General features: G+C 46.6%; 1 protein-coding gene across 9 annotated transcripts in view; it reads left to right on the top strand.

Annotated features, from left to right (window-relative positions):
- Positions 1-12,849, top strand: part of PDE7A (phosphodiesterase 7A) — a 593,823-nt gene that overhangs the window by 530,870 nt on the left and 50,104 nt on the right. For all 9 annotated transcript variants that reach the window (XM_063923814.1, XM_063923815.1, XM_063923817.1 and 6 more), the window contains 2 exons: positions 4,484-4,579; positions 6,702-6,802. In XM_063923814.1, coding sequence (XP_063779884.1) covers positions 4,484-4,579; positions 6,702-6,802 — 197 coding nt within the window. The remainder of the gene's footprint in view (positions 1-4,483; positions 4,580-6,701; positions 6,803-12,849) is intronic.

Below are 12,849 nucleotides of genomic sequence, written 5' to 3'. Positions count from 1 at the left end.
GGACCTCGTTTATAAGGAGATCGTCCAAGTACGGGTTAATTATAACTCCCTTCTTTCGAAGGAATATCATTTCGGCCATTACCTTGGAACACACCCTCGGTGCCGTGGACAGACCAAACGGCAACGTCTGGAATTGGTAATGGCAGTTCTGTACCACAACCTTGAGGTACTCCTGGTGAGGTGGGTAAATGGGGACATGCAGGTAAGCATCCATGATGTCCAGTGATACCATGTAATCCCCCTCTTCCAGGCTTGCAATAACCGCCCTGAGCGATTCCATTTTGAACTCGAACTTCCTTTATATAAGTGTTCAAGGATTTCAAATTTAGAATGGGTCTCACCGAACCGTCTGGTTTCTGTACCACAACATTGTGGAATAGTAACCCCGTCCCTGTTGAAGGAGGGGAACTTTTATTATCACCTGCTGGAGGTACAGCTTGTGAATTGCCGCCAGTACTACCTCCCTGTCCTGGGGAGTAGTTGGCAAGGCTGATTTGAGGTAACGGCGAGGGGGAGATGCCTCGAATTCCAGCTTGTATCCCTGCGATACCACTTGTAGAACCCAGAAATCCACCTGTGAGCGAACCCACTGGTCGCTGAAGTTCCGGAGACGCGCCCCCACCGCACCTGGCTCCGTCTGTGGAGCCCCAGCGTCATGTGGTGGACTCAGTAGAAGCAGGGGAGGATTGTCGTTCCTGGGAACTGGCTGTCTGGTGCAGCTTTTTCCTTCTCCCCCTGCCTCTGGGCAGAAAGGAAGCACCTTTGATCCGCTTGCCTTTCTGAGGCCGAAAGGACTGTACCTGATAGTACGGTGCTTTTTAGGTTGTGAGGGAGCCTGAGGTAAAAATGTCGATTTCCCAGCTGTTGCTGTGGATACGAGGTCCGAGAGACCATCCCCAAACAATTCCTCACCCTTATAAGGCAAAACCTCCATGTGCCTTTTAGAATCGGCATCACCTGTCCACTGCCGGTTCCATAATACCCTCCTGGCAGAAATGGACATTGCATTAATTCTAGATGCCAGCCGTCAAATATCCCTCTGTGCATCCCTCATATATAAGACGACGTCTTTAATATGCTCTATGGTTAGCAAAATAGTATCCCTGTCGAGGGTATCAATATTATCTGACAGGGTATCAGACCACGCTGCAGCAGCACTACACATCCATGCTGAAGCAATTGCAGGTCTCTGTATAGTACCTGAGTGTGTATATACAGACTTCAGGATAGCCTCCTGCTTTCTATCAGCAGGCTCCTTCAAGGCGGCCGTATCCTGAGACGGCAGTGCCACCTTTTTTGACAAGCGTGTGAGCGCCTTATCCACCTTAGGAGATATCTCCCAACGTGACCTATCCTCTGGCGGGAAAGGGTACGCCATCAGTAATTTTTTAGAAATGACCAGTTTCTTATCGGGGGAACCCCACGCTTCTTCACACACTTCATTCAACTCATATGATGGGGGAAAAAACACTGGCTGCTTTTTCTCCCCAAACATAATACCCTTTTTAGTGGTACCTGGGTTAATGTCAGAAATGTGTAACACATTTTTCATTGCCGTAATCATGCAACGGATGCCCCTTGTGGATTGTGTATATGTCTCATCCTCGTCGACACTGGAGTCAGACTCCGTGTCGACATCTGTGTCTGCCATCTGAGGTAGCGGGCGTTTGTGAGCCCCTGATGGTCTTTGAGACGCCTGGGCAGGCACGGGCTGAGAAGCCGGCTGTCCCACGGCTGTTACGTCATCCAGCCTTTTATGTAAGGAGTTGACACTGTCGGTTAATACCTTCCACATATCCATCCACTCTGGTGTCGACCCCGCAGGGGGTGACATCACATTTATCGGCACCTGCTCCGCCTCCACATAAGCCTCCTCATCCAACATGTCGACACAGCCGTACCGACACACCGCACACACACAGGGAATGCTCTGACTGAGGACAGGACCCCACCAAGTCCTTTGGGGAGACAGAGAGAGAGTATGCCAGCACACACCACAGCGCTATATAAACAGGGATTTACACTATTACAGAAAGTGATTTTCCCTATAGCAGCTATACAATACAGTGTTGCGCCTAAATTTAGTGCCCCCCCTCTCTTTTTTACCCTTTGAGCCTGGAAACTGCAGGGGAGAGCCTGGGGAGCTGTCTTCCAGCGGAGCTGTGAAGAGGAAATGGCGCCAGTGTGCTGAGGGAGATAGCCCCGCCCCCTTCTCGGCGGGCTTATCCCGCTCTTTTATTAATATTATGGCAGGGGATTTTTGCACATATATAGTTTATTAGACTATATTATGTGCTTTTTGCCAATTTAAGGTACTCTAATTGCAGCCCAGGGCGCCTCCCCCAGCGCCCTGCACCCATCAGTGACTGGAGTATGTGGTGTGCATAGGGAGCAATGGCGCACAGCTGCAGTGCTGTGCGCTACCTTAATGAAGACCGGAGTCTTCAGCCGCCGATTTCCAGGACGTTCTTCTGGCTCTGCAAGGGGGACGGCGGCGCGGCTCTGGGACCGGACGACCGAGGCTGGGCCTGTGTTCGATCCCTCTGGAGCTAATGGTGTCCAGTAGCCTAGAAGCCCAAGCTAGCTGCAAGCAGGTAGGTTCGCTTCTCTCCCCTAAGTCCCTCGTAGCAGTGAGTCTGTTGCCAGCAGATCTCACTGAAAATAAAAAAACCTAACAAATACTTTCTTTACTAGAAGCTCAGGAGAGCCCCTAGTGTGCAACCAGCTCGAGCCGGGCACAGATTCTAACTGAGGTCTGGAGGAGGGGCATAGAGGGAGGAGCCAGTGCACACCAGATAGTACCTAATCTTTCTTTTAGAGTGCCCAGTCTCCTGCGGAGCCCGTCTATTCCCCATGGTCCTTGCGGAGTACCCAGCATCCACTAGGACGTCAGAGAAAGTGAAGCGCTGTGAATGCTTTTCAGATGCACTGTATGTAATGTAAATTGTTATTGGTTTTCGATATTACAATGACAGTGGAGATTGAATAAATAGAATTAAGCAAGGTATCTGCCGCTGTGAGGATCATAGATAAAAGCGGCAAGTACAGATGTGTCCTTTTACATCTTTGCTCCATGCGCTACAAGTCGCGCTACACAACGGGTGAGTGCCGTGTGACTGTAGCGCTGAGTGCCTTTTTTCTGCTAAAATGCATCTTGGGCACAGTGTAATGTAATAGGACGCACAAGCAGCTTCTGCTGATTAAAGTGATATGCAGCATGCCTATATTCTGTGTGTGACTGCGACTGTATATGCATACAAAATGCTATGTTAGTGTTTTCATGTAGTTGCGGCTCTATCTGAATCTGAAATGCCACTTCAGTGTTTTCCATAATGTGTGAAGATATAGTCGTAGTCACACACAGAATATAGGCATGCTGCATATCATTTTAATCAGTAGAAGTTGCTTGTGCATCTAAGACACATTTTTGCGGAAACCCCCCCAAAAAATAATAGCCACGGGACGGAGGGTGTTTGAGGGTTTATGTAAACTCCAAAGTGCATTATGTAAAAGTAGTATTTAAATAATAGTAAAGGGAGCCTCTTTATGGTCATTCAGTTTAACCAATACGTGTGATGCGTTTGCTATAAATAAGTTATTCTTATAAATCACTGCATATAACCCACAATTTGATGTAAATTGGCATCCAACAGCAATATCACAGAATAGATGATCTTTAGAACACACCCACTCCGGTCCGTTACCACTGAAATAATCTCACAGTAATACTTTCACAAAACTTAGTGTATGCTATAAAATACCACAATTATAATTTGTGTGTATAATATAAAACATACGATACAAAACCAGTTCATCATTGCTCTGCCCTTCCTCCGCCCACCCATGTGTTCTCTATTTCATTCTTACTTCCCACCAGGGCACATGAGCAGCTGAATTTCATCTCCAGCTTGTTGTGGTGTACAGTGTTAACGTCGTATCATAGAAACAGGGTATGGGTCTGGTGCACTGCCTTTGGTAATGGCAGAACAGGCGTTCAAGATGAGCAGCGATCCGGCCAAGCAATATGACTGACATGAGGCACAGTCTAATGTCTGTGAGGGGAAGCAGACTGCTCTGGCCTGGGAGGAATTTATAATGAAATAGATAACATTACACATGTGAGAGGTCTTGTTACCTTACTTATTGAACCATCCTCAAGTGTGAAGGGGAGAAGAATATTTGTTTTTGCTTATTTAAGGAACCATGGCAAAAGAGACTGATGGAACGAGGTGCTATTGTGTTGGTTAAGATGTGAGTGAGTCTTTATTACAGAAAATTGGCAGGTGGTATTGTACACTTGATCCTGTACACACAGTATTTGTATTTGTGCAAAGTATGCAGTTGAGGCCACTGGCCCTATGCTTTTAGCCTCTTACAGTCTTGCCCAAAATGAGGCATTTGTAGGTAAAGATTCCATACTCTTTTATACGAGCACCATATAACTAGTAGTGTAAATTCATTATGTCTATGTATTTTCTTTTAGGAAATAGCCTTGTCACTCTAACCTTTCATCTCTTGAGTCATCATGGTCTAATAGATCACTTCCACTTGGATATGGTGAAACTACGAAGATTTTTAGGTAAGCAGTAGCCCTGCAATTGTTGGCCATTGTGCAGTACTGTATGTCTAGCTGGGCTCAGTCATTACCAGAGCCATCAGCACTTGTAACTGAATGGGAAATCTTTCTTTTTTATTTTTTGCAAAATGAAACCTTTTAAATTTTAAGAGATGCTAAGCATTAGTTATAAAATACACGGTGGACATTGAATACATTTTAAATTATAGTTTATATGAATGTATAACACCTCCAAATGCACAAAAGGTTTACCATGTGACTGTCTTTCTATAAGTATCAAGTGACCCTTATCATAAATATATATGCATTACTGTAAGCTAGAATATCCCAATCACATATTTTGTAGTGTTGTGTCATATGTCTTAATATTATTTTTAAATATATACACTGTATATCTTTTTAACAAAAATATATATGGGTATAAAACTAATAATTTTTTTTTTTGAGAGGGGGGGGCTTTGCTGTAAACTTAAAATTATATACTGTATATCCATATACTCGCTTTCCCAAAATAAGCTATAAAGCAAGATATTACTGTAGCTTGGTAAATGTTAACCACCAACGACGGCTCTGAAGAATGGTATTTGTGTGCAAAGAGTATCTTTTATGTAACTATTAATTTTTGGATTTTGCAGCAAATTGTTGGGAGTCATTCTCATCCTTTTGAACCTCTCTCTAATGCCTTTAGAAAGTAGTAGGCCCTACACACTGGGCGATATGACTGAAAGATATGAACGATCTCGTTCATTAATGAACGAGATACCGTTCATATCTTTGAGTGTGGAGGCACCAGCGATGAACGATGCGCGGCCCTGCTCTCGTTCATCGCTGGTGCCCCGTTGCTTGTGCATGCAGGCCAATATGGACGATCTCATCCATATTTGCCTGCACTGCTATGGAACCGGGTGACGGGGGGAGGGAAGAAACTTCACTCCCCCCGCCGCCGGGTTGCCCGTTGGCCGTATCCGCCGTCGGGCAGCTCGGCAGCGGATCGCGCTGTGTGTAGGGCCCTTAAGTCTCTCCCACCTGCAGAGACTCTATATCTAACACCTGCAACACAAGAATATCTTGGGTGCATTCCTCCTGTCCTCTAGGAGTGGCCCATCCAATTGCTGCATTAATACATCCATTTGCAGCCAGACTTAAGGATCTATTCATGAAGCAGTGGAAAGTGTGGAGAAGTTGCCCATGGAAACCAATCAGCATTGAAGTAACATTTATAATTTGTGTACTATACAATTGTACGGAGCAGCTGATTGGTTGCCATGGGCAACTTCACCACAGACTCACTTCACTCTTTTCACTGCTTCATGAATAGACAACTTAGCGTTGAATCAGTTCTTGGTTGCTGCATGATCTACTGTGTATAGAGCATACTTGCCTACCTGACCCTCTCCATGAGGGATACATTACTTTCCTGGTAATGTATGATTGCCATCACCTGGGGTAAAACACCTTTCTTATCAATTAACTAGCTCACCACAGGTGATGGCAATCATACATTACCAGGAAAGTCCAGGAACAGAGCATTTTCTCCCTCATGGAGAGGGTCAGGTAGGCAAGTATGGTATAGAGCAGGCTTTCCCAACCACGGTCCTCAAGGCACACCAACAGTGCAGGTTTTAGTGATAGCCAGGCTTCAGCACAGGTGACTTAATTAGTAGCTCAGTTATTTTGATTTAACCATCTGTGCTGCAGCCTGGATATCACTAAAACCTGCACTGTTGGTGTGCCCTGAGGACCGTGGTTGGGAAAGCCTGGTATAGAGCTACACCAGTGCTTCTCAAGTTCAGTCCTCGTGACACAATAACAGTGCAGGTTTTCCATATGTGGTTGCTGGAGCCCAGGTGTATTCATTACTGACTGACACATTTTAGAATATCCCCAGGTGGTTCTAATTATTTCTCCTGTGATTCTGTAGGAGATCTGGAAAACATGCACTGTTGGTGTGTCCTGAGGACTGGATTAGAGAAGCACGAGCTTCACTATGGCTCATGTTCACAATTTAATGGTGTTCTGTTAAACTCGGCAACTTGTTTGTTGGTATAAAAAAAAGTCCTACTGTGTAATCCTTTAAATGCTTTGCCAGGTCTTTGTACAAACTGTCTTCTTTATTTCTGTGCAGTTATGGTTCAAGAAGATTACCACAGCCACAATCCATATCACAATGCAGTGCACGCTGCAGATGTGACTCAGGCCATGTACTGTTATTTAAAAGAACCCAAGGTAAGGGCAGTTGCTGAGTGGCTTTGATATGTAGAGGAAATAAAATCACAGTCTGTATAATTTTCTTGAACAGGCTCCAAATTTTATATTGTGATCTCTCCTATTTTTATGTTCCTTTTTTTTTTTTTTAAATGAAAATCTTACAAAAGATGACTGGGAAAATCAGTGTCTGATGTCGCTTCTGAAAAACAAAAATATGCATTTTATAACGAGACCATTTTAATGGGATGTAGTCAGGATCCCAACGTTCACAATGCTGACTGATGCCCAAGGTGAATTTTGGGGTTAGGCACTAGGAGGAGGGTTAGAGTTAAGCTGGGAACACACTAGACCATGGGTCTTCAACCTGTGGCCCTCAAGCTGCTGTGGAACTACACATCCCAGCATGCCCTGCCACAGGTTTGCTATTAAGTAATGCTAAAACTGAGGCAAGGCATGCTGGGATGTGTAGTTTTACAACAGCTGGAGGGCCACAGGTTGAAGACCCATGCTCTAGACCAGTGGTTCTCAACCTCTGTTCTCAAGTACCCCAAACAGTTCATGTTTTCCAGATCACCTAGCAGGTGCACAGGTGTATTCATTACTCACTGGTGAATTTTAAAAGACCCACAGGTGGAGCAAATTATTTCACTTGCAATCCTGTGAGGAGACCTGGAAAACATGAACTGTTGGGGGTACTTGAGGACCGCGGTTGAGAACCACTGCTGTAGACCATGGTTCTCACACTCTGTCCTCAGGACCCCACATAGTTCATATTTTCCAGGTCACTTAGCAGGTGCACAAGTGTATTGATTACTCACTGACACATTTTAAAAGATCCGCAGATGGAGCTAATTATTTCACTTGGAAGACCTGGAAAACATGAATTGTTTGGGGTCATGAGGGCCGAGTTAGAAAACCTATGCACTAGACCAGGCTTTCCCAACCACGGTCCTCAAGGCACACCAACAGTGCAGGTTTTAGTGATATCCAGGCTGCAGCACAGATGGTTAACTCAAAATAACTGAGCTACTAATTAAGTCACCTGTGCTGAAGCCTGGATGTCACTAAAACATGCACTGTTAGTGTGCCTTGAGGACCGTGGTTGGGAAAGCCTGCACTAGACCATGGGTCTTCAACCTGTGGCCCTCCAGCTGCTTTGAAACTACACATCCCAGCATGCACTGCTACAGTTTTCTTATTGAGGTATGCTAAAACTGAAGCAGGGCATGCTGGGATGTGTAATTTCACAGCATCTGGAGGGCCGCAGGTTGAAGACCTATGCACTAGACAATATGTTGTCCGATCCGGCGGATTGGACCGACCTATGGTCACATTGTCCAGTGTGTACCCACTGTCACTGACTATGCGCACTCACACAGGTCATCAGCGACATCCTCCTGCATGTAGGGCCGACGGAAGACATCACTAGCGAGGGCCATGCTGCCGGCATCGGCGGGGGCCAGCGCTCCGTTGCTGCCGGCATCGGCAAGTGTTTATGCACTTTGGCGATTCCGGGTTCTGTCGTCCAGGAGAACGCTGGGTACACACATCATGTAGTGTGTACCCAGCTTTAGGCTGTCAGGTGGGGGGCGGTTGGGGTTAGGCTGTGGGAGGGGACAGGCTGCAGAAGGGGTGGGTTAGGGGTCAATTTAAAATACTCACCGGGATCCTTTGGCATTTGGAGCGTTGGGATTCCGACCGTTGGCATTACATACCTGACTCTATAATGTATATAAACCTATAAGGTCAGATTTACTAAGCAGTGAACCGCCACATATCACAAGCATTGCCTCTGTAATTGAAGAATAAATTAATATTGCCCCCATAACAAAATACATTAATGTTGCCACCTTATCGAATACATTATACTTGGCCCCATAATTAATAATCAGTCTCATGTTTATTTTGTTCTTTTCTAATTATCCAGATAGATCATATAGCATGCGGTTTGAGCTATTTACCCTTTCAGAACCATCTGTAACATTTCTCATACGTCCTAGAGGATGCTGGGGACTAAAAAAGGACCATTGGGGTATAGACGGATCCGCAGGAGCTTGGGCACACTATAAAGACTTAAACTGGGTGTGAACTGGCTCCTCCCTCTATGCCCCTCCTCCAAACCTCAGTTAGACTTTGTGCCCAGGAGTGATGGGTCACACACTAGGGGAGCTCTACTGAGTTTCTCTAAAAGACTTTGTTAGGTTTTCTCTCTCTTACGTCCTAGAGGATGCTGGGGACTCCGTAAGGACCATGGGGTATAGACGGGCTCCGCAGGAGATAGGGCACCTAAAAAGAACTTTGACTATGGGTGTGCACTGGCTCCTCCCTCTATGCCCCTCCTCCAGACCTCAGTTAGATCTTGTGCCCAGAGGAGAATGGGTGCACTGCAGAGAGCTCTCCAGAGTTTTCTGTTGAAGAAGAATTTTGTTAGGTTTTTTATTTTCAGGGAGTCCTGTTGGCAACAGGCTCCCTGCATCGTGGGACCGAGGAGAGAGAAGCAGAGCTGGCTTGTCCAGTTGGGCACTGTTTCTAAGGCTCCTGGACACCATTAGCTCCAGAGGGAGTCGGAACACAGGTCTCACCTGGGGTTCGTCCCGGAGCCGCGCCGCCGTCCTCCTCACAGATGCCGAAGATAGAAGCCGGATGAGAAGGCAGAAGACATCTTAGGCGGCAGAAGACATCAGATCTTCATGAGGTAAGGCGCGCAGCGGTAAGCTGCGCGCCATTGCTCCCAGTCACACACACACAGAGCAGCACTGAAGGGCGCAGGGGGGGGCGCCCTGGGCAGCAATAAACCTCACATTTGGGCACATGCAGATTGATTAGGCTGCGGAGGCAGTAAATCTGTGATCCCCCGCCATTTTAATTGAAAAATCACTGGGACCGAAGCCCGCCGTCGGGTGGGCGGGGCTTGATCCTCAGCACTAACCAGCGCCATTTTCTCCACAGAAGCTGCATGAGGAAACCGCTGGCTCCCTGGTCTCTCCCCTGCTGAACTTCACAGGCTGGAAAAAAGAGGAGGGGGGCACATTAGCGACGCAGTGAGTGGGAATTGGTACATTATATATAGAAAAGCGCTATCTGGTCATATTTTTTCCAGTGTTTTTAAGCGCTGGTGTGTGCTGGCATACTCTCTCTCTGTCTCTCCTTAGGGCCTGGTTGGGGTTTTGTCCCCTTATAGGTTAATCCCTGTGTGTGAGGTGTCGGTACATGCGTGTCGACATGTCTGAGGCGGAAGGCTTCTCCAAGGAGGAGGTGGAGCAAATGAGTGGTGTGTCCCCGTCTGTTGTGCCGACGCCAGATTGGATGGACATGTGGCATATGTTGAATGCAAGTGTGGCATCTTTACATAAAAGGCTTGATAAGGCTGAATTAGGGGGGACATCAGGGGGTCAATCCTCGGATTGGACCGACTCACAGGGCCCGTCGGGGTCTCAAAAGCGTCCCTTAACACGAGACTACTACCGACACGGATTCCGATTCCAGTGTCGACTACGACGAAGTAAAATTGCACCCTAGGGTGACTAAAACCATTCAGTGTATGATTGTGGCAATAAGGGATGTTGCATATTGAGGATGAACCCTCGGTCCCCGACACAAGGGTACACATGTTTAAGGAAAAGAAACAGATTATTAACTTTCCCACATCTCATGAATTAAATGAATTCTTTGGAAAAGCTTGGGAGACTCCGGAAAAGAGACCGCAGATCCCCAAAAGAATTTATATGGCATACCCCTTCCCTAAGCAGGACAGGGAGATTTGGGAATCACCCCCCACTGTGGACAAGGCCCTGACGCGCCTGTCCAAGAAAGTGGCGCTACCGTCTCCTGACACAGCGGCCCTTAAGGACCCTGCAGATCGCAGGCAAGAAACTACCTTAAAGTGTATTTATTCTCATACAGGTGCTGTGCTAAGGCCGACAATTGCGTCGGCATGGGTGGGTAGCGCAATTGCAGCTTGGACAGATGAGCTGACAGATCAATTTGATAATATGGATAAGGATACTATATTCTTAACTCTAGCCCATATAAAAGACGCAGTCTTATTTATGAGGGATGCTCAAAAGGACATTGGATTGCTAGCTTCTAGGGCCAATGCCATGTCTATCTCAGCGAGAAGATCCTTATGGACTCGCCAATGGACGGGTTATGCGGATTCCAAAAAACATATGGAAGTACTACCCTATAAGGGTGATGTATTGTTTGGGGATGGGCTGACGGACCTGGTTTCCACAGCTACAGCAGGTAAATCAAATTTTTTACCATATATTCCCCAACAGCAAAAGAGAGTAACACCCTATCAGATGCAGTCCTTTCGGTCGCACAAGTCCAGAAGAGGTCGAGGATCCTCTTTCCTCGCCAGAGGTAAGGGCAGAGGCAAAAGAGCACCTGCTTCGGCAGGTGCCCAGGAACAAAAGTCCTCCCCGACTGCTCCCAAACCGACAGCATGACGCTGGGGCTCCCCTGAGGGAGTCCGCACCGGTGGGGGCACGTCTTCGACTTTTCAGTCAGGCCTGGGTCAGTTCAGACCTGAATCCCTGGGTGTTGGACATAGTTTCCCAGGGTTACAAATTGGAATTCGAGGAGGTGCCCCCGCGCCGATTTTTCAAATCGGCCCTACCAGCTTCCACATCGGAAAGAGATATAGTGTTAGCTGCAATTCGGACGCTGTGTATACAGCAAGTGATAATCAAGGTTCCCCTGCACCAGCAGGGAAGAGGGTACTACTCAACCCTATTTGTGGTCCCGAAACCGGACGGTTCGGTCAGACCTATTTTGAATCTGAAATCCCTAAACCTGTACATAAAAAGATTCAAATTCAAAATGGAATCTCTCAGAGTGATAATAGCCAACATGGAGGAAGGTGAGTTTATGGTGTCTCTGGACATAAAGGATGCGTACCTTCATGTCCCCATATATGCCCCCCATCAGGAATACCTGAGATTCGCTGTACAGGATTGTCATTACCAATTTCAGACGTTGCCGTTTGGACTCTCCACGGCCCCGAGGATTTTCACCAAGATAATGGCGGAAATGATGGTGGTCCTGCGCAAGCATGGAGTCACAATTATCCCATACTTGGACGATCTCCTGATAAAAGCGAGATCAAGGGAGAAATTGCTGAGCAGTGTGGCGCTCTCTCTGAGAGTGCTCCAGCAACACGGTTGGATTCTAAATCTACCGAAGTCACAGTTGATTCCGACAACTCGACTACCGTTCCTAGGTATGATACTGGATACGGAACAAATGAAGGTCTTCTTCCTCCCAATAGAGAGAGCCCAGGACATCCAGAACATGGTCAGAGACCTGCTAAAACCGAAAAGGGTGTCGGTTCACCAATGCACTCGAGTTCTGGGAAAAATGGTGGCGGCCTACGAGGCCATTCCCTTCGGAAGGTTCCATTATTTATTTTATTTATTAGCAGTTTCTTATATAGCGCAGCATATTCCGTTGCGCTTTACAATTAGAACAACAATTATAGAACAAAACTGGGCAAAGACAGACAGACAGACAGACAGACAGACAGAGGTAGGAAGGCCCTGCTCGCAAGCTTACAATCTATAGGGAAATAGGCATTGATACACAAGGATAGATGCTACCTGTCACATAATGGTTCCCCAGGTTGCTAGGTTCTTATATGATATGATCACCCAGCAATGTTGGAAGACAAAATGTGAGTTTATGTGGACTGTACAGAGGGGATGTAACTTGATAGGGAAGCTGTGAAGGTTATGTGTGTGGGTCTGAAATTTGGTAGGCTTGTCTGAAGAGATGAGTTTTCAGAGAACGTTTAAAGGTTTGGAGACTAGAGGAGAGTCTTATTGTGCGTGGGAGTGCATTCCACAGAGTGGGTGAAGCCCGGGTAAAGTCCTGTAATTTTGAGTGGGAACAGGTAATGCATGTGGATGAGAGACGCAGATCTTGTGCAGAGCGGAGAGGTCTGGTAGGGAGATATTTTGAGATGAGTGAGGAGATGTATGATGGTGCAGTTTGGTTAATAGCCTTGTATGTAAGTAAAAGTATTTTATATTTGACACGGTAGAATACCGGTAACCAATGGAGGG

Source organism: Pseudophryne corroboree, chromosome 5 (genome assembly GCF_028390025.1).
Source record: "Pseudophryne corroboree isolate aPseCor3 chromosome 5, aPseCor3.hap2, whole genome shotgun sequence".
In the NCBI taxonomy this organism is placed as follows: domain Eukaryota; kingdom Metazoa; phylum Chordata; class Amphibia; order Anura; family Myobatrachidae; genus Pseudophryne; species Pseudophryne corroboree.
This window is presented reverse-complemented; position numbering and strand designations above follow the sequence as displayed.